General features: G+C 55.0%; 1 protein-coding gene across 3 annotated transcripts in view; it reads right to left on the bottom strand.

The window, feature by feature from the left end:
* Nucleotides 1–2,676: 2,676 nt before the first annotated feature.
* DTX2 (deltex E3 ubiquitin ligase 2) overlaps nt 2,677–22,297 on the bottom strand; it is a 34,334-nt gene continuing 14,713 nt past the window's right edge. For 2 of the 3 annotated variants that reach the window (XM_037139167.2, XM_037139168.2), the window contains exons 5-11: nt 15,192–15,292; nt 10,666–10,806; nt 7,625–7,704; nt 6,081–6,239; nt 5,254–5,415; nt 3,865–3,954; nt 2,677–3,268 (exon numbers count right to left, since the gene is read on the bottom strand). In XM_037139167.2, the coding sequence (XP_036995062.2) occupies nt 3,041–3,268; nt 3,865–3,954; nt 5,254–5,415; nt 6,081–6,239; nt 7,625–7,704; nt 10,666–10,806; nt 15,192–15,292 (961 nt within the window). In that variant the 3' untranslated portion in view covers nt 2,677–3,040. The remainder of the gene's footprint in view (nt 3,269–3,864; nt 3,955–5,253; nt 5,416–6,080; nt 6,240–7,624; nt 7,705–10,665; nt 10,807–15,191; nt 15,293–22,297) is intronic. The other variant, XM_037139169.2, reaches the window with a different exon arrangement.

Raw genomic sequence — 22,297 nt, 5'->3', positions numbered from 1 at the left:
CACGACTCCCCCACACAACCTGTCTGCTCCGGCCCCTCACATCACACTTGGCCCCCTGCCCTCCCTCCTCGAAGCCGCACCCTCCCTGGCTCCTCAGTTCCCTCGTCCAAAGGAAGAACATGGAGAAAGGTCTGTAGGCCCTTGACGGCTGGCAAGCCCCCACGTACATTACTCACTCCCCTCAGCTCTCACTGTATATGCAGGTGGGCAAAAGTGGTGTGTGAAAGTTTATTCTTCTATTATTTTTCATTATTGTGCATTTTCCATACGAACATACTTTTGCTTCACTCTTTGTATGTGTATATATATATATTACTGATATAATTCATATATCATAAAATTCATCCTTCAAAAGTATACAGTTCCCTGGTTTTTGCACATTAGCAAGGTTGTGCCATCGACACCAGTTCCAGAACTTTTCGTCACTGGAGGGAACACTCGGCGGAGAGTCACGCCCTACTCCCTCTGGCCTCTGGGCACCGCCAGCCTTTCTGCCTGCGGGGGTCTGCCTGCTCTAGACATTTTGTACCAAGAGAATCACACAGTGTGTGGCCTTTCCTGTCTGGCTTCTTTCACTTGGCATAATATTTTCAAGGTTCATCCGTACCCGTATGACAGTACTTCATTTTTTTTAAATCCTCACCTGAGGACATACTTTTATTGATTTTGAGAGAAAAGGAGAGAGAGAAACGTTAACGTGAGAAGCATGCATCGGTCACCTCCCGTACCGCAGCACCCCGATCGGGAACGGAACGTGAGCCAGGTGTGCGCCCTGACTGGGCAAACCACGGGGTGCCAGTGCGTGGAAGGGGGCCCCATCCCCCCGAGTCCCCCGGCCCGGGATGTGCTGTGTTGCACGGGTAGACCATTTTGTTTGCCCATTCATCAGCAGGGGGATATTTGGGGTGTTCCACTTTGGGGCCATTATGAATCATATCCATAGGACCATTCATGCTTCAGTGTGGACGTTTTCAGCTCTTGGATATGAACCTAGGAGTGGGACTGCGTAGCCACGTGGGGACCGCTGAGAAACCGCCTCGCCATTCTCCAGAGCAGCTGCGTTTCACATCCCCACCAGCAAGCAGCAGCAAGAGCTCCGATCCTCCACATCCCCGACACGTCGCTTTCCTGTTTATCTGTTTATTGATACTAACCATTCATGGGTGTGAAGAGGGGTCACCCTGTGGTTCTGATCCAGGTCTCCCTGATGACGTTGAGCATTTTCATGTGCCTATCAGCCATCTGTGTATTTTCTTTGGAGAAAAGTCCTTTGCTTTTTTTTCAATCCTTATCCGAGGACGTGCTCATTGATTTTGGAGAGAGAGAGGGAAAGAAAGGGAGAGAAATATTGACGTGAGAAACATCAACTGGGTGCCTCTTGTATGCGCACCAACCAGGGACTGAACCTGCAGCCTAACCATGTGCCCTGACTGGGAATTGAACCCGCAGTTTTAAGTTTGCAGGATGACGCCCACCCGAGTCAAACCTGCTCAGGCTTTGTTTTAAAAATTGGGTATTTGTCTTTTTATTACTGTTGTTGAGTTCCTCACGCAGTCTGGACACGAGACCCTTACCAGGTAGATTCTGCAAGTGCTCCCCCCACTGGCTCCCATTACACTTAAATGTGGGGTCCAGAGGGCAGCAGCATCGGGTGCCCACCCGCTGCCCGTGCTCTGGGGGCCAGCAGAGCAGGTCTCAGGGTGGGACCCAGCGCCCCGGCCCAGCCAGGCCCTGCCCGCCCCAGGACCAGCTCCTCCCGGGGGCTCGGCGAGCAGTGTGCAGGGCCCGCAGTATCTTTAGGGGCCCGGGAAAAGTCTTGATTTCTTTTAAAATCAGAAGGAAAAAAAGTGAACTTTTAGATGGGAGAAAATGCTCTAATGTGTGTTCATCTTTGCACCGTCACATTGTAAGACAGAATTTAACTTTTTCCTTATGCAGAAAGGGGCTTGCAAAGGCAAAAGTGCCCGGCCCACTCGAAACGCAGCCCTGTGCGCCCCTCTGGTCCCAGGCCCCAAGCACTCCCCAAACCCGCCCCGCTGGCAGACAGCAACTGAGGCAGTATTTGGTCCTCCCTCTGAGAGGCTGCCAAAGAATTAGAACTTTGAGGATGGTATCAAACCAACCCCGGCCCAGATTTCAGCTCTGGGTCTACCACTAGCTGGGACCTCGGGCCAGTCACTACGCCCTTGAGCCTCAGTTTCCCCATCTGTGAAATGGAGACAGCAGCACCTGCCCCTGCGAGCAGTGTCCCCAGAACCTGGGGAATACGGGAGGGCGGGCTCTGAGTTGCTGGACTTCACACAAGGAGAACGAGTTGGGGGCTGGGGAGCAGCGCAGCTCAGTGCCGTGGGCTCTCCGGCCCTCACTGCAGCCTGTTTGTTTCGTTTGGTTTTGAATTTTTTTAATTGATTTGAGAGAGAATGGAAGGCGGAGAGAGAGAGAGATCGTTTTGTTGTTCCACTTATTTATACACTCAGTGGTTGATTCTTCTACGTGCCAACCGGGGACCTCACCCGCAACCCCGTGGTGTGCCGGGACGGTGCTCTAACCCGCTGAGCTGCCCGGCCAGGGCTGGCCTCAGTCTGCACGTGGGAAATGGGAGCTGACACAGCAGGACACGGGTGTGCAGGCCTCCATACATCACACACGCTGACAAACGTACCAGGGCCTGCCGACTTTGGCTATTAGGCATTTATTGCAAACAACATCTGAGGTATGAGAAGCTGACCCAGATCCATGCCTGCCCCGGGCTGGGGCTGGGGCAGTCTCCTCACCCCAGACCAGGCCCCCAGCACTGAGGTAGCTGCATCGTAAGCCCCCACAAGAACAACTCCCCAGGCTTGCCCGATTGCCATGCAGATCCAGGCCTGGAGAGGAAGAGGAAGGAGGAAAGGCAAATGGGAGAAGCCCAGCTTTGGTGGAAAACGCCCACACCCCTGACAAACACTTCGGCCTCCGAGGAGAGGCACCTTCCTGCCTGTCCGTCCCAGGGCAGCCCAGCCGGCAGCGGGGATGGGGCGCCGGCTGCCAGGCTGGCGGGTCACTGCTGCTCCAGGCAGTCCTCGGTCACCCCCTGAGCGGCCAGCTCGGTCAGCACGTTCTGCAGGTAGTTGGGGTCAGGGTAGCCGTGGCCTGTCGCGTTGCGGTCCATCTCGGTCTTGTGGTGGATCTCGTTCCACACCACCGTGTCGGTCTCGCCTGTGGTGCTGGACGTGCCCACTGTGAAGATGAGCCGCCTTTTCCAGGCCACCTTCAGTAGCTCTAGGACCTGCCCCCGGAGGAAGAGGGAGAAAAAGAAGACGTGAGGGAGGGGGAAGGGTGAGTAAGCACCGACCTGTCGCTCCACAAGATGCTTCACCCTGGGGGCAGGGGTGGCCAGGCGACAGGGTGGGAGCGTCCACTGCCCACCCCCACTAACCTACCCCAGTGATAAAGGCGAGGACAGCAGCACCACCCGCCCACCAATGTCAGCTGTGGGCAGCGGAGTGCCACGGGCTAGGCTAAGCGATGTCATCCGTAGTCCAGGGTGTGAGGCCCCGTCTGTGGGGTCCCCAGCCTCCAGCTGTAGCCCTGACGCCCCTGGATGCCAACTGCTGGGCTGACAGTCCAGCAGGACCTCACGCTGGGCAGCTCCACGACTCGCCTTGGCCCCACCCCACGGCTGAGACGGTGCTGCCACCCGCTCGGCCCCCAAACACCTGGACTATGCCCTCTTCCAGGGACATTCAGGGTGAGCTCCCCTCCCATCAGCGAGTCCAGGCCTCCCTGCTCTCTTCCGTTCCAGAGCCAGCAGCTGGGCACGAGCCTGCCACTGTGAGTGTGGGGGGGCATCCCCAAGGGTGGCTGTGGCGGTGGGGCCTTTACCTTGCGGCCCTGGACATTGTCCGGAAGGTAGCACTGGCGGGGGAAACCTCTGGCGGTGAATGGCTTCCCAGGGTTGGGGTGCTCGGGGCCCTGCAGAAGGAGGACACGGGAGTGGGAGTGCTCACGGGATTCAGGAGCTCACGGTGCACAGAGGCCCGGCCTCGCCCTCTGCCCTCCCGGCCGGAGCCATTCCTGAGCTCGAGCGATCACACACATGCTGCCTCTCTCGGTCCTGCCCCTTGAAGGCCCGGTGAGAACGGCTCCCTGAAAGCGTGCCGCTGCCCCTGGAACCAGCCAACGCTCTGTCTCCCTGATGAGACCAGTGCCCACCCCACCCGCCCCGCCCTGCCCCGAGGCCAGGACGCAGGCTCTGCTTCTTCGGCAACCCGCCAGGCCCTGGCTTCCTGGACTGGATGGCAGGGCTGCCAGCCTTCGGGCTGCCCTCACTCCCGCACAGAGGCCCCTCCGCTCTTCACTCTAGAGCAGGGGCGTCAAACTCATTTTCACCAGGAGCCACATCAGCCTCGAGGTTGCCTTCGAAGGGCTGGATGTAACTTCAGGACTGTATAAATGTAACTAGTCCTTAACAGTTAAGCGAGAGCTCGGAGCTGCCGCCGGGCAGAAACCAGGTGCTGGGCCGGATTCAGCCCTCGGGCCCTGTGTTTGCCGCCCTGCTCTAGAAGTAGCTGAAGCAGGGCCCTGAGACAGCGGCAGTGGTCTCGACAGGAGTGTGTGCCACCGACAGCTCCAACCCTGTCCAGACTACATTAAATATTTCACTCTGAGCCCAGAAGTAGAAGGAAGTCAGGGAAAAGCACATGACCTTCAGGCTCCTGGTCCCCACTGTCCTTATCTTCCTAAATCATCCCAGGCTCTGAGATCAACCCTGGCCCAAGGAAGGAGGCCTAAGGGGTGAGTGTTCTTTCTGGGTCTCCACTGGGACCCTGGGACCCTAGGGTTCCTGTCCTGTTCCTGACACCCAGGCCCAACCCTGCTGCTCCCAGCCCAGGCCTGCTCTGGCCACTCAGCCAGTCTCTCCATCGGTCTTCACTACTGGCACCTCCCCGCCCCGCCCTGTGCCTCCCAGATGGCTCCAGCCCCTCAACACGTGTTCCTCCGGCTTGTATACTTGGCCTCTGACCTGGGCAAATCCAGTTAAGACGTCTCTGCCTCCAGGAAGCCTTCCCTATCTCAGGAAAGGGCCGAGGGCCATCCCGGTGCTTCCTCAGCCCTGAGGGCTTGCTGTGGCCCAGCACGAGCCCCTCCTGATTCCTGGAAGCCTAAGCTGAGCAACCCGGGCACCCCGCAGTGACCGGGGGCAGACTGCTGGGCGGGGGGCTGACTGCAGACAGGTCCGAGGACGCGCTCCTCGTACTGGCGCCCTCTTACCTGAATGCCGTGAGGAATGTTGTAAACTATGAGTATCGTCCCGCAGTCCTCGTGGCCAGGGAGGGACACCTGGAAGCTGAACACTTCCATCTTCCCCCGAGGCTGGGTCCCGGTTTTCTCTCCGTAGATGGTTTTGCAGGAAGGACACTGTAAACTTCCATCCTGGACAAGGCAGAACACCACACACTGAGCGAGAGCGCTGAGAGCGCACCGAGACGCGGCCGCCTGCCATCTAGACGGGAAGGAGGCCTGCAGGGGGACCGGGCGGCTGCTGTCGCACATCAGGCTCTGGGCAGATGGCCCAGCTCCCAGGCAGCCTCCCTGCACAGAAACTTGATTCCAACAGCTTCCTTAGAAAGGTAAGTTCTGCACCAGAAACTCATTACATAATTTGCATTAAAGGGTGGAAAGTACCAGGAGACTGGCGTCAGGTAGAAAAATCAAGTTTATGAGCAAAAGTTCCCACAGTCTAATCACACTTCGAATCAAACAGGAACCCCTGTGACGGGCCAGCTGTTGGTGCCGACACCCTGGCTGGCACAGGGAGCACGAGGTGCCGCGGAGAAAGGCCAGGCCAAGCCTGCAGGTCTGCACAGACTTGGTTCCCCTGTCCTCCCCACCTCTGTCCACTAGGCTAAACTCCACTGAAGGAAGCGCAGCCAGGAGTCACCTGCTGCCCCCAGGTCCGCTCCCCCAACCTGTCGCAGGGCAGGGGCTGCTTCTGAGCACACCCAGGTCCTCTCCAGCGCAGTCCCAGCCACCTGCTCAGGGGCAGTGTGACTGGGACAGGCCGCCCCCGGCCCCGCCCCGGGCCGGCATGCAGGCACCTTGTTCCCATTGCAGTACATGGCCAGCAGGCAGAGCAGGTGGAAGGCGTGGCTGCACTTGGTGAGGCGGCCCACGGCTACAGGCCCGATGGTCTTGCTGTTGGTCACATCACTGTACCCAGACACCATGGACAGTTTCTCCATGCAGATGATACAGTCCTGGAGGGGGACCAAACACAGGGACACTCATCAAAGGAGACACTGCATGGAAAGAGGAGACTTGAAGGAGAAGACCTTCATCTGCTGAAATGTCAGTGTCACAGTCAAAGTCAACTCAACAGTCATCTGTTGCCAAGGCTGAGAACACAGACAAGTCACTGGCATCTGCGCCCCAGGGGCTCATCATAGTAGGAGGGGCCAGTGTGTTACCAGAAGCAGAGGGCAGTACAGCAGCAGGAACAGCCAGACAGAGAAGAGAAAACAGGAGAGGCCCTCCAAGCTGGGTGTACGAGGGAAAAGGGACTTGTCGGATGGACCAGCTCGGGAACGGACATTCCAGACAAGGGAAGAGAATGATCTGAAGCACGAACCAGCATATCGTGGGGGGCAGGGGGAGCTCCTGCAGGAGGCAGGGTAAACGGGTGGGGGATGGGACGAGACAGGGAGGGGGCCACATCCCGGAAGCTTCTGATCGTGTTCAGGAGTCAGGGCTTTGTTGCACACCTCAGGGTCGCGCTGAGGGGTTTAAGCAAGGCAGTGGGGACACTACCATGATCACGTCTGGGTGCCTGCTGCGGAGACAGCAGTTTGGAGAGAAGGTGCCTGGGGACAAAGCAGCCCAGTTGTGCCCGATGAGCGCAAGGGCAAAGAGAAAGTTGAATGCCGTGAAGTGGGAGCAGAGGAGGCTGAAATGACGGTGGAGGCAGGATGCCTTCCAGACTAAGGCTTTCCCAACCAGCTGTCTCTCACTCGCTGGACTTGCAGGAGGAACAGCCAGGTGAGGAGTCCTCGGTTCTGTGCTGGAAGGACTGACATTTAGCTCACTTCCTCCAGATGCTCCAGGACACTCCATTCGAATCAGAGAAAAGTGGCACTTGTAACCCCCAAATGTGGCTCCACAGAGAGACATTTGTGTCCTACCGAAGCTATTATGGGAGCCTGACTTGCCCTCCCAGCAGCCAGGGGAGCAGGACTGCTCTCCGGACAAGGCCACCGCCCTTCCACACCAGCATCAGCCCTCAGGAGTCGGGCAGACACTCCCACCCTTCGCCTCTGAGCCTCCTGCGCTCGGACGGCACAGGGCGCACAGAGGCCCCTTGGATGGCACGGGGCACACAGAGGCCCATGTAAGAGAGGAGCTTTGCTCAGGATCACACCTGTTTGGAGCAAAGCTAAGACCAGAATCCAAGTTTCAAAAGCTACCGCCACCTTGTCTTGGCAAGGCCTGCCTCCTACAGGAGGCGAGAGGTTAAACCCAAGTGCCCCGAGCACAGAGCCAGCACCTGGAGCTGCCCTTCCAGCAGAGGCCAGACCGGTGTCCTCGTGTGCAGCTGCCCCTTGTTTCCAAAAAAAACTAAACGCGGTGTGGCTCCTGTGACACCTACCTCATCCGGGGCTGTTTTTAGCTCTTCAGTATAGTTTCTTATCACCTGCTCTGGCTCTGGCTTTGGCTTTGGCGGCCCTCCTGGAAGAGAGGAGAACATCAGTAGGGTCCCAATGAGTGTAAACTGGAGGAGCAGAAACCAGAGAGGAAGGAGGACAAGGGAGAGGTCCAAGCTGCCAGGAGGAATGTTAGAGGGGCTGAGGCAGGAAGGCTGGCATGCAGAGGGCAGAGACCTGGAGCCAAGCAGAACACTGTTGCCTGGAGGACCCCCAGCCAGGTCCGCCCACTGAGGGCCCAGCCCCAGAAGCCCTGGCAGCTGAGGAAGAGGGGCAGAGACCATAGCCGGTCACAGCTTCAGGCCCCTGTGCACGTTCGGTCAGGAAACTGGACCCGGGCTCCTCGGACGACATGCAGAAGAGCCGAACAGCAGTTTCTAAAACAAACTGCTCTGGAGCACATACTGGCGGTGTTATTTCACTCCTCTCGTCATTCTTGTAAGAAAGTCTCAGTGAGAGAAGTTTTATGAGGCAAGTGCATCACTGGCGCCTACCCAGTGTGGGCATCTTTTGTGCACGCTGACTGCAGCCAATGGCCGCACTGACACTGTCACAGTAAGAGGCAAAGTCTTCTCGAGCCTGTCCCCGGGCTGTGCTGTCTCAGTGACACATCTACTCAGTTCTTGGGCAGCAGCCAAGGTGTGCAGCAGGGCGGTACCCTGGCCACCCACCCCTCTCAAACCTGCCACTCCTCTGTGTGCCCATGCAAAAGCCGGGAGGGGAGCCCTGCACCTACACAAACACTGACCCTGAGCCGATAGGCCTCACCTGAGGATAAGGCACTCCCCAGCCAGCAAGAGGGAATCCGCAGAGCCGGGGGTTTGTCCAGACACAGGCAGCAGCAGAGTCAGAGAGGGCGGTGGCAAAGCCCATGCGAGAGCAGAAAAGAGGGGCCAGGAAGACCAGAGCAACCTGGGAAAGCAGCCATCCAGAGCTCCTCATCCTGCCTCAAGGTAATTGGGGAGATCCTAGACTCTAAGACTAAGGGGCTCTCGTTTCAACTCAAGCTCATGGCTGTCGGCCCATGGCTGCAAAGACTCAGCAAGCCTGAGGCTTCAAATACTGAGCTCCCTCTAGACCAGAGGCCAGGTAATGTTACGAGGAGAGCATAGAAGCTGGGATGGGACACCAGGTTTGATTCTGGCTCCCATGCCGGGACCAAGTCATGTTACCTCTGAGTCTCAGTTACCTAATCTAAAAAGTGGAGACCTAATACTAACCAAAGCTGATAGCTATAAAGGAATTAGCTGCCATTACCTGAAAGGCAACTAACTACAGGCAAAAGAATACCACACTCTACACCCCCGCCACACACACCTATACACAAACACCCTCCACTACACACACACACACTCTCTCTCTCTCTCTCTCTCTCTCTTCCCCCCGCCCCCCCAGGGCCTGACTCTGGTCAGTGTGGTGGGAAAGCCAGGCCACAGCACAATGCCACCAGCACTGAGTGGCTGCCCTGGAATCAGAGACTCTGCTCAGACATTGGGGAGGAGACTCGGAGAAGCCTGGCAGCTACAGTGCAGTCTCCAGATGAGTGCAGGACCCCAACCTCCAGGACTAGCCACTGGCCCCCTTCTGGTGAGACTCAGCTCAGCAACCCATTCCCCCACCCCCACCCTGGCGCAGGCAGCCTTTCAGAACTGAAGGTAGCTTTTCGTGAGCCACGTTTCTTCAGGGGAGCCAGCCAGGTGACCACCACCCCATGAAAGGACCATCTGAGCCCAGGAAGGCCAGGAGGTCTGCAGAGAGCCTGTGTTCTTTTTTTAAAAAATGATTTACTTAGTTTTAGACAGAGGGGAAAGGAGGGAGGGAAGGAGGAAGAGAAATGTCGATGTGAGAAACGTCAACCGGCTGCCTCTCCTATGTGCCCCAACCAGGGACGAAGCCCGCAACGCAGGCGTGTGCCCTGACCAGGAATCAAGCGGGCAACCTTTTACTCTGTGGGATGCTCAGCCCACTGAGCCACACCAGTGAGGGCAAGAGCCTGTGTTCCTTCCAGGCAGAGTAAGAACTGGAATGGGGTCAGGAGCTCCGAGCCTGCCCCGACTGCCGAGGGTAAGGGTGGGAGTGGGCTGGAGCCGGGCAGGGACAGCCCTGCCCCTCCCCGGGCCTTCCGTCTGCCCCGAGGGGTGCGGATCAGACAGGCGGTGGACGTGATCAGGTGATCAGCAGCCGCCCTTAATATGTGCCCAGTGCCTCGCATGTGTACTTTCTATTCCTCCCACAACCTATGTACTAAGTAGGAGGCACCGGCTCATGAATGGAGGACATGCTTGAGTGAGACCACACAGCTGCAGAAGTGCTGGAGTGAGACGAGAACCCAGGAACGGCTGAGCGAGGGCTGTGCTCCCTGCTCACCACACCGCCCTGAAGGTCGCTTTCAGAAGTCCATGCTTCTCTGGCCCCATGATGGACCCAGGGCACAACTGGCTTTAGAAATGACGGGTTTAAAACCTAATTACCCACAGGCCACTCCACACAGGTCTTGTTAAAACTCACAGAACCTTCTATGTTGCTAAACTCCCACTTCCTCAGACGGGTGATGGGGCAGAGCAGTGGTTATTGGGAGACACTTGTGAAGCAGACCCACCTGGGGCACCAGACAGGGCTGGGGGCCTTTCCTGAGACAAACGCTGGCCCTGTGGAAGGGACAGAGCTGTCCCTCACCCTGAATCAGGGCTCAACCCACACCGTGTTCACAAAGTCAGAGTGTCCTCAAACACAGGCCATTCGCACTCCAGCTGTTCCAGGGAGATGGGACCTGAACTCTGGGACTAGAGGGCAAAGGAGATTCCCAAGAGGCCACCACTGCTGCTAAGGGCAGGGAGGAGGGCAAGCAGCCCATGGCCTGGCAGGTGAAAGACTCAAAGAAGGGCCGTGGGAGTCGGAGAAGAGCGACTGATGCGGGGGAGTCAGAGGCAGCAAGACTCGGAGGCGGCTAAGCAGAGGCCAGAGAGGATTTGTGAGCAGAAACTACCTTTCATGGACATTTTCCTCAATCTCTTAACTGAGCTGTGACTTTTAGAGGCCAGACAGGAGGCGGGAGGGCTGGTGGGCTGGGGTGCGCGGCTAAGACACACAGGGAGTCCGATGGCTGACATCAGAACACTCGTCATGCCTGCACAAGGTGCGAGATCAGACATGCAGAGGGGAGAAACGTTAGGGGGAATCATCTGGCAGGTGACGTCCACAAACCCTGGCTCAGTCCAGGTGGCACTGGCCTCCCTGGGGAATCTGGCGGCTCAAGGCCGCCAGGGCTTACCCTGGACGGCAGAGCTGCACTCCAGGCAAGGGACCCGTGAGATGCCCAAGCCATTGGAGCTCCGGCCCCAAGGTCCACAGGTGTCCACACAAGCAACCAATCAGCCTGCTCCCAGAGCACGCAGCGGGTGGTGAAGCCATTTGCCTCAGGAGGACACAGGCAGACTGCCACTCAAGAAGCCCCCCGAGCAGTTCCGGGTGCTGTCTCCCCAGGCCAGGCACAGTGAAATAGAGCAGAAGGGCAACACGGGAGGGTGCGGCCAAGCTACGGTAACACGGACGGGCTCTCGAGCTCAGTGCTCCCCATGTTCCCCCTGCACGGCCCCCTGGCTCCAGTCACTGCCTCCAGTGGGATACCGTCCCTTTCCATGTCCCATCTGGGCTGTCTAGATGGCTTCAGTGCCACTGCCAGGGTGGGCGAGCAGAAAGGCTGACCCCGAATCTGCTCTCCAACTGAGGCGTTCCCCACGGCCCATGGGACCGTTCCTCTGCAGCAGCGCAAGTCCCAGGCCATGGCTTCCTCCTCCAGGCCTCTGCTCTGGGCGCATGCCCACGGGGGGAGGGGGCTGCAGCAGACAGTCCTGCTGAGACGGACTGTCCACTCTTGTCGTACTTCCTGATGTCTGCAGGTGACAGCCTCACTCCTCAAGTCCCACCTGACCCTCACCCCACACTGCTGCCTTCACAACCCAGGAGGACCAGACATGGAACACGGCATGTCCTCCTCTTGGAGTCCCTACTCCTGCCACCCCTCAGCCTACCCTGCTGTCCGCAGCACCACTTCCCTAATCCCTCCTGCCCTCTGTCTGGCTCAAAATCATCTCCCAAGGGGGAAGGGAGCTCTGGGTTTCCTTGGGCAACTCCCTCAGTGTGGCATTCTGGGTACTCGGAATCTGACTAGGGGACTGGGCACAGCCTAGGGAAGTGGAGGTGTTGGCCCTGCTGTGTCCCGTTCCCCATCCGGGCCAGGCAGACAAAGCTGCCACCCCAGAGGCAACTCAGAGGGATGAGGAGACACCTGGCCTTGGGATACATCAGGCCAGACACTGTGGCATCTACCAGAACGAAGGCTCCTGAAGTGGCAATGTGCCAGTCAAGGCCAGCAGCAGGCACCAGCCACAGTCGAGGACAGAAGCAGGCACCAGTCAGCGGCCTGGGTGGCACAGCCAAGGGATGTAGTGGTGGCTGCTCAGTGGGAGTCCCCAGAGTACACATTAAAGGACCCAGGTTGGACCCTGGGCGCCTGCTCATCAGGCAATACAATGCCACCAGGGTCCCAAGGCTCGCTGCCGGGCTCAAATGTGGATTCCCTCGGGAACTAAATGTCAGGCAGACTGACAAGTAGACATGGGACAAAAAAATGGAGAGCAAGGAATGACTCCTTAGCAGAACCCCGGGCCTCTGTCCTGACCACGACCTCTCCCTCCGGCATCAACTAGCTCCCTCCGTTCAGCCAGACTCTCCTCCAGCGTCGTCTTGGCAGGCAACCGGACCACCCCATCCACAAAGGCCGCGCCCCCCTCCAACCCTGCCTCTCTTACTCTGCTCAGCTTTCTTACCACCTGAGGGGACGCGTTACCTGTTTTTGTGACTGCCTTCCCCTGCACCGAGCACCTAGGGAGGGCCGGTTCACAGGAGGTGCACGGCGCCTCTCTGCTGGAGGACAGACACCCCTGGGGCACCGTCACCAGTCCCCAGCACGCACAACACTCCTGCCCTTTTCAATGCGGGACCCATTCCCCTGAAATGGAGTCACGGACACAGGTCTCTACTTAGGAGCCTGCAGAGGTCAACCTTCTTGTGAGAAAGTATCAAAATCATGTCATACTTCACAGAAGCAGCGTCCAGTGGACAGGGTAGTCAAGGACACCAAGGGTAGACCATCACACCTTCCCCAACAGCAAGGGCTCAGGACAGTGGCCCTAACATCCCTGTGTAACTGTAGCAGCTCAGAGAGCCACAGCTTTTCCTCCACTCACCTGACCTGTCATAGCCCCCGAGAGTACAGGCTTGTACACAGGCAGATATGTGACCACCCCTTTCTCACACCAAGGGTCGGCCTTCCATCCAGTGACCAGGGCTCAGGCCCAAGCTTACCCTTCCCTAACTCTGCCCCCACTGAGCCGGGACCAAACCCACCACCGCTCCTCCCAGGCTGACTGATCTCGGGCAGGTTGCAGCCGCATAAAATGCACAGACTCCCTGTCCCTCACTGGGTAGGAACCTAGCCCCAGCATCGGAGGCCCATTCCACAAGCCCCCAGAAGAGAGGTCTGGGCCATGCCGCAGCCAGTGAAGCGGTCACCTGAGGCACTCCCAACCCAACCAGGAGGTGGCTCCCCTGTGGACTTCCTCCGCCAGTGCAGAGGGGTACACAGTACAGCAGCATGGCCGCTTGTTTGTAAACCTACCTGCAAAACCCTGTGTCCAAGTGTCCACATCATTGCAGCCATGCCTGAATTCATATTCCCAAATCCATACAACACAGCCCAGGGCTGGCCTGGGATCCCTTGTTCTCTGGTGCCCTAGGCGACGATCCCAGCAACAGGTTAAGCCAGAGCCTTGCATTCAGTGTAGGCAGCAAAGATGCTGTGGCAAAAATATTGGCCACAATAGAGAACAATCTGGGACCTAGTCCTAACCCCAATAGCAGAAGGGGAGCCAGAGCTACTCAATACCCAGACCACTTCTGGAAGTTCTTATAGCATGTGTGTTAAAGCCTCGGTGCTTACAGAGTAGAACGGAGCTGTGTTATGCGTGAGCCGGGCCTGTTCACCTTTCTCCAACAAGACCACCGCCACACACATGCACCCACTTGCACACGTGCACACATGTCTGACTCATCTATGGCATCTGGTGCCACATGAAGACCTAAACTGGGTAGGAAATTTCTAGTCACTGCCTTTGCTCATGGTCCTGTCAGCTCTAGCAGAGGGTTAATACTAAGCACCTGAAGCAGGTGGTGGAGGGTCTCTCCCCTCCTGGGGCCGTGCCAGCCCCACTCTCCCACCTTCTATCACCTCCTAGACTGGTCCTTCCATTTCCTTCAAGGGCTCTCTTCCCAGTGTCATACCCATGGTCTCTGAGCTCGCACACTCCCGGGGGGGCGGGGAGAGGCCACCCCACTGCACCCCAGACTGTTTGTCTGAGTCGCACATCCAAATTCCCATTGCCTCCAGGCCAGTTCTGCCTGTCTATACACAGTCATGGCCACCACCCCACCCAACGTTCCCACCAGACTCAGGAGCAGCACAGTATAGTAACTAAGTGGACAGAATGCTTTGGGCTGTAGCCCAGCTCCCCAGGGGCAGGCTGGCTGACCTGGGTTAAGTTTTGCAATTCTCTGAGCCTCAGTTCCCTTGAGCATAAAATAGGAATAAAAGTTCCCACCTCACAGAGCTGTGACTTGGATGAAGTGAATCAACAGCCCTACAAAGCTCCTAGTTAATCCTCGCTAACAAAGTATTACAACACTGCCATCCGCAGCGCTGCCCCGGGCCTCATTCTAGCCCATCTGGCTCACGGCCCGGCCCATCGCCAAGTCAGCAGCTCTTACCTCCATCCCACTGCCTCGGCCTTCGTCGGGCCTTGGCTGGCTTACCTGAGGCACGAAGTCAGGCTCCGCAAGGGTCTCCCTGCCTCCAGGACTGTCTCTTTCAATGCCTCGTGCCACCACAGTGACTCACCGAACACACTCTGCTTACCTTACTCCCCTGCTTTGATCTTTAAATGACGGAGCTTAACTACATTCAGTCTACCTTTCTGTAACATTTTATATTTCTCATAAGTTAAAAAAAATAGCTTTCAATGCCTCCCTAACGCCTGTAAAAAGAACTTAAAAAACAGTTCCAAGATGTATGATTAACAAAAGATCTAGCCGGACACAGAATGTTATAGTTCTGAACTTTCCCACAAGGAAAGCTCTTTAGGGAAATGCCTCATGCATTTCAGGACAGAAAAGTGACTCTTGAACCATAATTCAAGGTGATATGAAAATTTAAAAGATGAGAAAAGGCACACACCAGGGCACCCACCCCCTGATGGAGGAGAGGTACCCCAGGCTCACTCACCAGGGTTACACCACCAATGACAAAAGGCACTGTTCCCCAAAGGTGCCTCTTTAGGTTTCCATGAAAACACAAAGGGTAACAAAGACCCTTATTCCACAGTGTCTTCCCACTGCCCCCAAGTCCTGACACACACAGTCCTTCTGGATCCTAGAGCCCAACAGCAGCGTGCCTACCTGCAAGGGCTTGCTGGACCCTGCTGGGCTTCGTCATCTGCACGGGCACAGTGGCAGGGACGCTCCTGGGGCTGCTCACAGGACCGCTGGGGAAGGAGGCACTGGGGGAAGAGAGAGAGAAGCTGTGTGCGGAGCCAGTTTAGCAGAAATGAAAGCCTGGGACACACCGGGTGAGGGACACGTGGCACTGCCGAGGGCCCGTCACGGTTTCTCTTTCCACAGCTGCAGCTGGGTGAGGGTCTGCATTTCTTTCCTTTTTATCCTTACCTAGGAACATGCTTATCAATTTTAGGGAGAGGGAGTGACAGAAACATCAATGTGAGAAACACTGATTGCTTGTCTTACGTGCCCTGACTAGGGACTGAACCTGCAACCTAAGCATGTGCCCTGACCAGGAATAGAACTTATAACCTTTTGGTTTATGGGACAACACTCCAACCCACTTAGCCACACCAGCCAGGGTGGCTTTTTTCTTTCTTTTTTTAAAATTAAAGTTCCTGATAGAGTACCTAGAAAAAAGATCAAAGAAATCTGAATTTCACCACGCTCAGACCCAAACTAGCCTACAGCATCTGAATATCCGAACTTTAAGATGTGAAACCCAGAGCCATTACTTCTACCATTACTTCCTCTGCAGAAATAAAGCGACGAGAATCAAACATCAGGCCAGGTGTTGGCTAGGAAGGAATGGCAGGCAGGGGCTGCTGGCATATAAGGTCTCATCTCTTTACAAAGAAGCTTTACCTGTCAAAATGCGTTTTCCTTAGAAATCCAGAGACTCTGAAGATAAAGAATTTTGAGCTGGCTAGCTTCATCAAAATGAGCGCTCTCGCCCTGACCAGTGCAGCTCAGTCGGTTGGGCGTCGCACCACAAAGCAAAGGGTGGCAGGTCTGATTCCCAGTCAGGGCACATGCCTGGGTTGCAGCCCCAGTCCCTGGCTGGGGCGCATGTGGAATGTAACCAATAGATGTTTCTCTCCCTCTTTCTCCCTCCCTTGCCCTCTAAAAAAAAAAAAATCTTAAAAAGAAAAAAAAAAGAGAGCTCTATGGTAGCTGTAAAAGAAAAATCCAGCAGAAGCCACTCTAACAAGAGGTCAAGACAGACACAGCCGATAATATAAGCAAAGCTCCAAGAAGGACACAGCATTTTTGTGGTTCCTGCCAAGATTGCATAACCGCAGTCCAAATCATGAGAAAACATCTGACAAACCCACAGGGGCATTGGACAAAGTAACTACAAAAGTGTCAGGGTTATGTAAGACGCAGAAAGACCAAGGAACAGTCACAAATGGCAGGAGAAGGGCAACGGACAACTGGGTACAAAGTGGGATCCCACGGGACCTGGGACAGAATCAGAACAGTGGGTGAACAACCGGTTTAGTAAGTAGTGCTGCACCAACAGTAGTTCTCTGGTTCTGAAAACTGTACTGTGGTTGTGAAAATGCTAACATGAGAAGTAAGGAAGATGTCGAAACTCTCTGTACTATGTAACTTTTCTGTAAATCTAAAATTGTTCAAAATAAAGGGATTTTTTTTAAAAAATGAGCCCTGGCTTCTTACAGTCACCATGTTCAAGTTGCTCATTTGGCTTTAAGCCATTATATTTATAAATGTTAACAGACATGCCATTATGGTTGGGGGTGGTCCCACACTGGAGAACGCTTAGTGTGGACGGCCCAAGATACCTGCCAATACCCCCCAGCCTGGTTCCTGTGTCCTCCTGTTCATTCCCGCACATGTTAAAAATGTGAAATAAGAAAAGTTATGGAGCCCTTCCGTACATACTGGTGCTCCCCAAGGACAGAGCCTGGGTATGTTTGTCTCTTTCCTACCGGGCCGGGCCAGGAGCCAGGAACTGGGAAGGCGCTCAGGAAACAGACTGCCCCAGGTTACACAGTGCTGCTCTTACGGCTGCCAGCAAACCGACAACCTGCCTGGTTACAGCGAATGCTTCCACGAGCCGCCCTGGATCCTTCCCTACCGCCAGCCACGGGTCATAGATCCTGCCAGCAGAAACTACAGGGAGCTGGCTGGTTCTGATCCAAACCAGAAAACCCTCACACTCAGCTGGTGCTGAAGCTGCCAGGACCTCACACAGGGTCTGTAGCACAGCAGGTGCTCTGGTATGTCTGAGGGAATTGAGTGAATAAGTTTTTTTCATCCTTCCTCAAGGACATGCTTACTGATTTTAGAGAGGGGAAGGTGGGGAGAGAAAGAGGGAGAGAAATATTAATCAGGCACCTTCCATACACATTGGTCCAGGAAACAAACCTATAATCTAGGCACGTGCCCAAACTGGGAATGGAACGCACAACCTTTTTTTTGGTCTATAGGATGATGCTCAACCAACTGAGCCACACTGGCCGGGACATAAAGAGGTTGCTTTGTTTTCATTTCTGGATTGTTCTCCCAAATAGAACCCGTGTAGCCTGCTACTCAAACAGCAGACTCTTGCCCTCCTCCTCTGCTCCCAACCCCAAGAGAACTGGGGACCTGGCCCAGAGTGCACTGATAACGCAATGGGAGGAATGTGTGCTCAGGAAACCCAGGCTAGGGCGTTTTTAATCGTCATCCAAGGAGATGCTTTTTGATTTTCAGAGAGAAAGAAAGGAGGCAGCTGTGGGGGGAGAGAAAAACATAGGTCGGGTGCCTCCTGTACACGCCCTGACCGGGGATTGTACCTGCAGCCTAGGTAAGTGCCGACTGGGAAGTGAACTGGAAACCCTTTGGTTTATAAGCAGCAAGTGCCTGCCCTGCCATTCCAATCAACTGAGCCAGGCAGCCAGGGCATCTGGACTAAGGTTTTGGCCCATTAAGTTATGTTTAATTTAGAACAAGCTCCACCCTCGCTCTCCTCTACTGCACTTTCTGAGCCTTTCTCCATTAAAAAAAAAAAAAAAAATAGCCATGGCTGGCTATTGGTATGGCTCAGTGGATTGAGTGCCAGCCTGTGAACCAAGTTACCAGTTTGATTCCCAGTCAGGGCACATGCCTGGATTGCAAGCAGGTCCCCAGTGAGGGGCATGTGAGAGGTAACCACACATTGATGTTTCTCTCCCTCTCTTTCTCCTTCCCTTCCCCTCTCTAAAAAAAAAAATAAAATCTTTTAAAAAAATTGATTGATTTTAGAGAGAGGAGGGCAGGGAGAGGGACAGAGAGAAGGAGGAGAGGGAGAAGGAGGGGGACAAGACAAGAGAGATATGATTTGTTGTCCCACTTATTTAAGCATTCATTGGTTATTTCTTACAGATGTCCTTACCAGGGATCGAACCCACAACACTGGCATAGCGGGACAACGCTCTTAACCAACTGAACTACCTGGCTAGGTCTTCCTCCTCCATTTTGTTTTTTAAAAAGGAAGGTACACAGTCTCTCATGGCCTCTGCAGTTCTCAGATCTCGTACGTGATGGAATTTGAGAAGATGCAGCCCTTCCAGGCATCCCTCATCTCCTAAGCCAACTCTCCAGGGAGCACTGAGTTCAGCCCTCAGACAGAAAGCTGGAAAGCCAAAGCCTGGCTCTACAACTGCACAAAACTAGTGGCTACTCAGTGGGCTTGGCACCACTGGCCCAGAGGTGCTCCAGGAAGTGGGGTCTTCACCAGAGAGGCACAAATCTGAGGGACAAAGCCTAATTTTAGGTTCCACCCCCAAGAACTACAGCAGAAAACAGACACGCAACGAGACTTCCAGTGGGCGGCTCACCTGGAACTGGGAACAGTAACCAGGAACTATGACTAAGTTCTATTAGTCATGGGGTCTCATTGGCTTAGTGGTCTCCCAAGGTGATCACTCCCCCTACGACTTACCCCAGCTCATCCCCATGCTTTCCTGCTCCAATGAGAGGAACTGGAGCAGAAAAAGGATCCAGTGGTTCCCAAGATGGGGACTCTCGGGAGTACACAGAGCCCTGGAGGCCACCAACCCCCTCCGCCACCCTCAAGGGCTCCGACCAGCAGAACGCCCCTGCTGGGGGGCACCGTTTGCTCTGTGAAGTGGCTGCTCCGCGAACCCCCTCAGTCTCTGCCTCGGGCCTCCCTCCTCGTCTCCCCACTTTCCAGGTCTACCTACAAGGCCCTACCTGGCCTTACTGTCTGGGACTATCTTCTGGAGCTTCCAGATGGAGCTGAGAACAAAAGACATGAATCTGACAGCCCCAGACAAGGGGCAGCGCCAGGAGGCTGAAGAGTGAGGAAATGGGCGCGGTTCCCCTCCAACTCCCCAAAGGCCAGGAAGCCAGCAGCAACCAGGGGACCTCTGACAGCAGGTACAGTCCAAGAAGTCTGGACACCCCACTTCCAGTGCCTGTCCCCACTTAAAACTGTGTGCCCTTGGGCATACCAAGTTCCCTTTCTGAACTTCGATTTCTCTATCTGTAAGATGAGAATGCCAAAAGGCCCCCAAGACAGTTGCAAGGCTTGATCTGCACCCCAATACAAATGTCCATTGTTTCCCAGGTAGGCACAGAAAAGCTGAAAGGCTGCCAGGCAATGTTCTGAAGGGCCCTCACTAAGCCCTGAAACCCACAGCAATGTTATAGCAAAAAGAAACGTCAAAAGCCCAACCCCTTCATTTTAAGAAGGGAAAAGAGAACCCTGGAAAGGGAACAGAGTTGGCCCAGAGGCCTGCAGTGAGTCAGGAGGAAGGCTCCACCCAGAACGCAGGACTCCAAATCACACAAACCTACAGAGTCTGGCCGACAGCAGGGCGCCCTTTAGAGCGGGGTCCTGAACCTCCAGACCTGGTAGGAACCAGGCCACACAGGAGCTGAGCTTGAGTATGATGCAACTGAATTATCCTGAAACCATCCCCCACCACCTCGGTGCATAGAAAAATTGTCTTTCATGAAACTGTGGCCATAAAGATTGGGGACCGCTGCTGTAGAGGAAGGGAGAATAGCAGTGAGAACAGAGGAGATGAAAGCAAACTAGAAAAGCCAGCTTCTATGGCCATTAGTATAGTGACAGAGCGTGCCAAAGCTTAGCCGCACTAGAGCTATGACAGACTGCTGACCATAATCACCACCCCAAGTCATTAAAACTCTCAACAAACTGGCACACCCTCTGTAAGACAAGAGTGTGCATGACACACTTTGGAAGGTTTTCCACCCAACATCATTTAAACACAAGTTTTGATGCTTAAAGGGATAAACTTTAGCTACCAGGAAATGTACTTAAATCCAGCAGCACAGCGATGATGTACCTTCTCAGCGTATCACTGCTCACTCAGAAAGCCTCCCAGGACATAGGGAAATCGGTTAGCCAAGTTTTTACCCAGATTGAGCAAGAAGCAATTTGAAACCACATTGGTTCCCCAAATTTTGATTTCACTCACACGTTCTTTCCAGTGGCTACCAGGAAACATAGCTGATTCTCAGGCTTCCCCGGCTGCAGCGCTGCCTGCCCTGCTGCCTTGTCCTCTCCTCCACACACATGGCAACTTTCACCTAATGCTATTGACATTCATTTGGCTTCAAGAATTATATATACCACAGCTCCTAGGGAGAGCAAGTTGCCAAGTGTTTTCAATCCTCCCATCCCTGTTTGGTAAGACGTCAGCTATTGATCAAGGCCCCTCTGGCCCTACAACACCCATCAGAGAAGGGTTAACTGGAGAGGGCCCCACTGCAAATAAGATACAAGTAAACCTAGTTTTTCAAAGCAGGGACAGGCCCATGCAAGTACAGAATGCCCCTCCCAGCTCCCAAAAGCTGTAGGAGGCAAAGATGAACATCCACCTAAGAAGGAAGAACCCTCTGGGGCTGTTTCAACTAACTGAGCCAGCTGGTCTGGTTCCCTCCTGGCTTACAATGCAGGGCAGGCAGCGACATGCATGGCCCAGCAGCAAAGGTAAGACCATCTGGCCCACCCACTTTCCCTTCAGTAACTTGCCTGGCCTGTACTAGTTGGGCCTGCATCAACAGTCTCTTGGGCCCTCAGGCTGGGGAGGGTAAACCAATGGAAACCCTGTACTAGGAGAAAGCAATCAAGCCTATTAAGTCGCCTGGCTCAACCTCAGAATCCCAGCTCTAGAACAATCTAGATTACAAAAATTTGCTTCAAAATAATTAGTAAGAACTTGAGAAGCCCCAGGAGGCTAAGCAAAGTCGACTTAGTAGAGGCTCTTGCCCCTACTGATAACCATCCTGGGACAGTAGCTGCAGCACTCTTTTCTCTAAAAGAGACTGACCCAGATTGGAGGGGCCTCAGAAGGGCTCCGGTGGAGTCTGGCCAGCACAGAGCCCTGCTCACTTAAAGTCTCAGATCCACATGCCCCAACTCCTGGAAGAAGAAAATGCCAGGAAGATGCCTTGACCCACCCGGGACCCATTCCTCTCCTGTTTGTCTGACTCCTCCACACTCATCCCTCCGGACACCGTCTGCTTTCCCCTCCTTCTGCCTTTAAGAAAGCTTCAAGAATTCCACGTGTCCCACATGGCCCGCTCTGGGGCCTGGGTTTAATCCCAGCTCTGCCACTTCCTGGCTGAGCTCTCAACCTCACCACTCTCAATGTGCTCACCCGCAGGCTGAGGGCACCATCCACCACGTGGCCATTATGAGGGCTAATGAAATCACTCCCAGAGCCCGCTAAATGGGGCTGGCTGTCATGTGTGCCCACTGAATGACAGTTGTCACTGTGTCTTCTAGAAGCTGGTAGGGTTCTCTGAAACCTAGCTTGAAAAAATGCTAGAGGAGTGGTGGGGGGAGGGGACCACTGTACTTGAACAACAATAAAAAAATGTGAAGAAAAGAAAAACAAAAAATACTAGAGGCAGCCCAAGAAACTGCCATGGTCTCGGCCACACCAGGAAGCTTCTGCCCCCATTGTGGTCAAGTGGACAGGAATGGGACTGGCTGCCTGGCCTGCATCAGCGCAAATCAACAAGACGCCCATTCCCTGAGGCACAGGGCAGCCACTGGCCCGCATGTCCCATCACCACCTGCCTAGGTCACCGCCCCCTCAGAAACCAACTCCTATCCCAACTACCACTCTGAATTCTCAAAACGTTCTTCAGACCCAGCACTTTCCATAATAATCACTGACAAGGCCCTGGTCGGTGACCGGTGTCTGAGCACCCCAGGAACACGGCCCAACCACCCATTCCAG

This window comes from Artibeus jamaicensis, unplaced genomic scaffold (genome assembly GCF_021234435.1).
Source record: "Artibeus jamaicensis isolate MK-2021 breed Jamaican fruit bat unplaced genomic scaffold, CSHL_Jam_final contig_956, whole genome shotgun sequence".
Taxonomy (NCBI): domain Eukaryota; kingdom Metazoa; phylum Chordata; class Mammalia; order Chiroptera; family Phyllostomidae; genus Artibeus; species Artibeus jamaicensis.
This window is presented reverse-complemented; position numbering and strand designations above follow the sequence as displayed.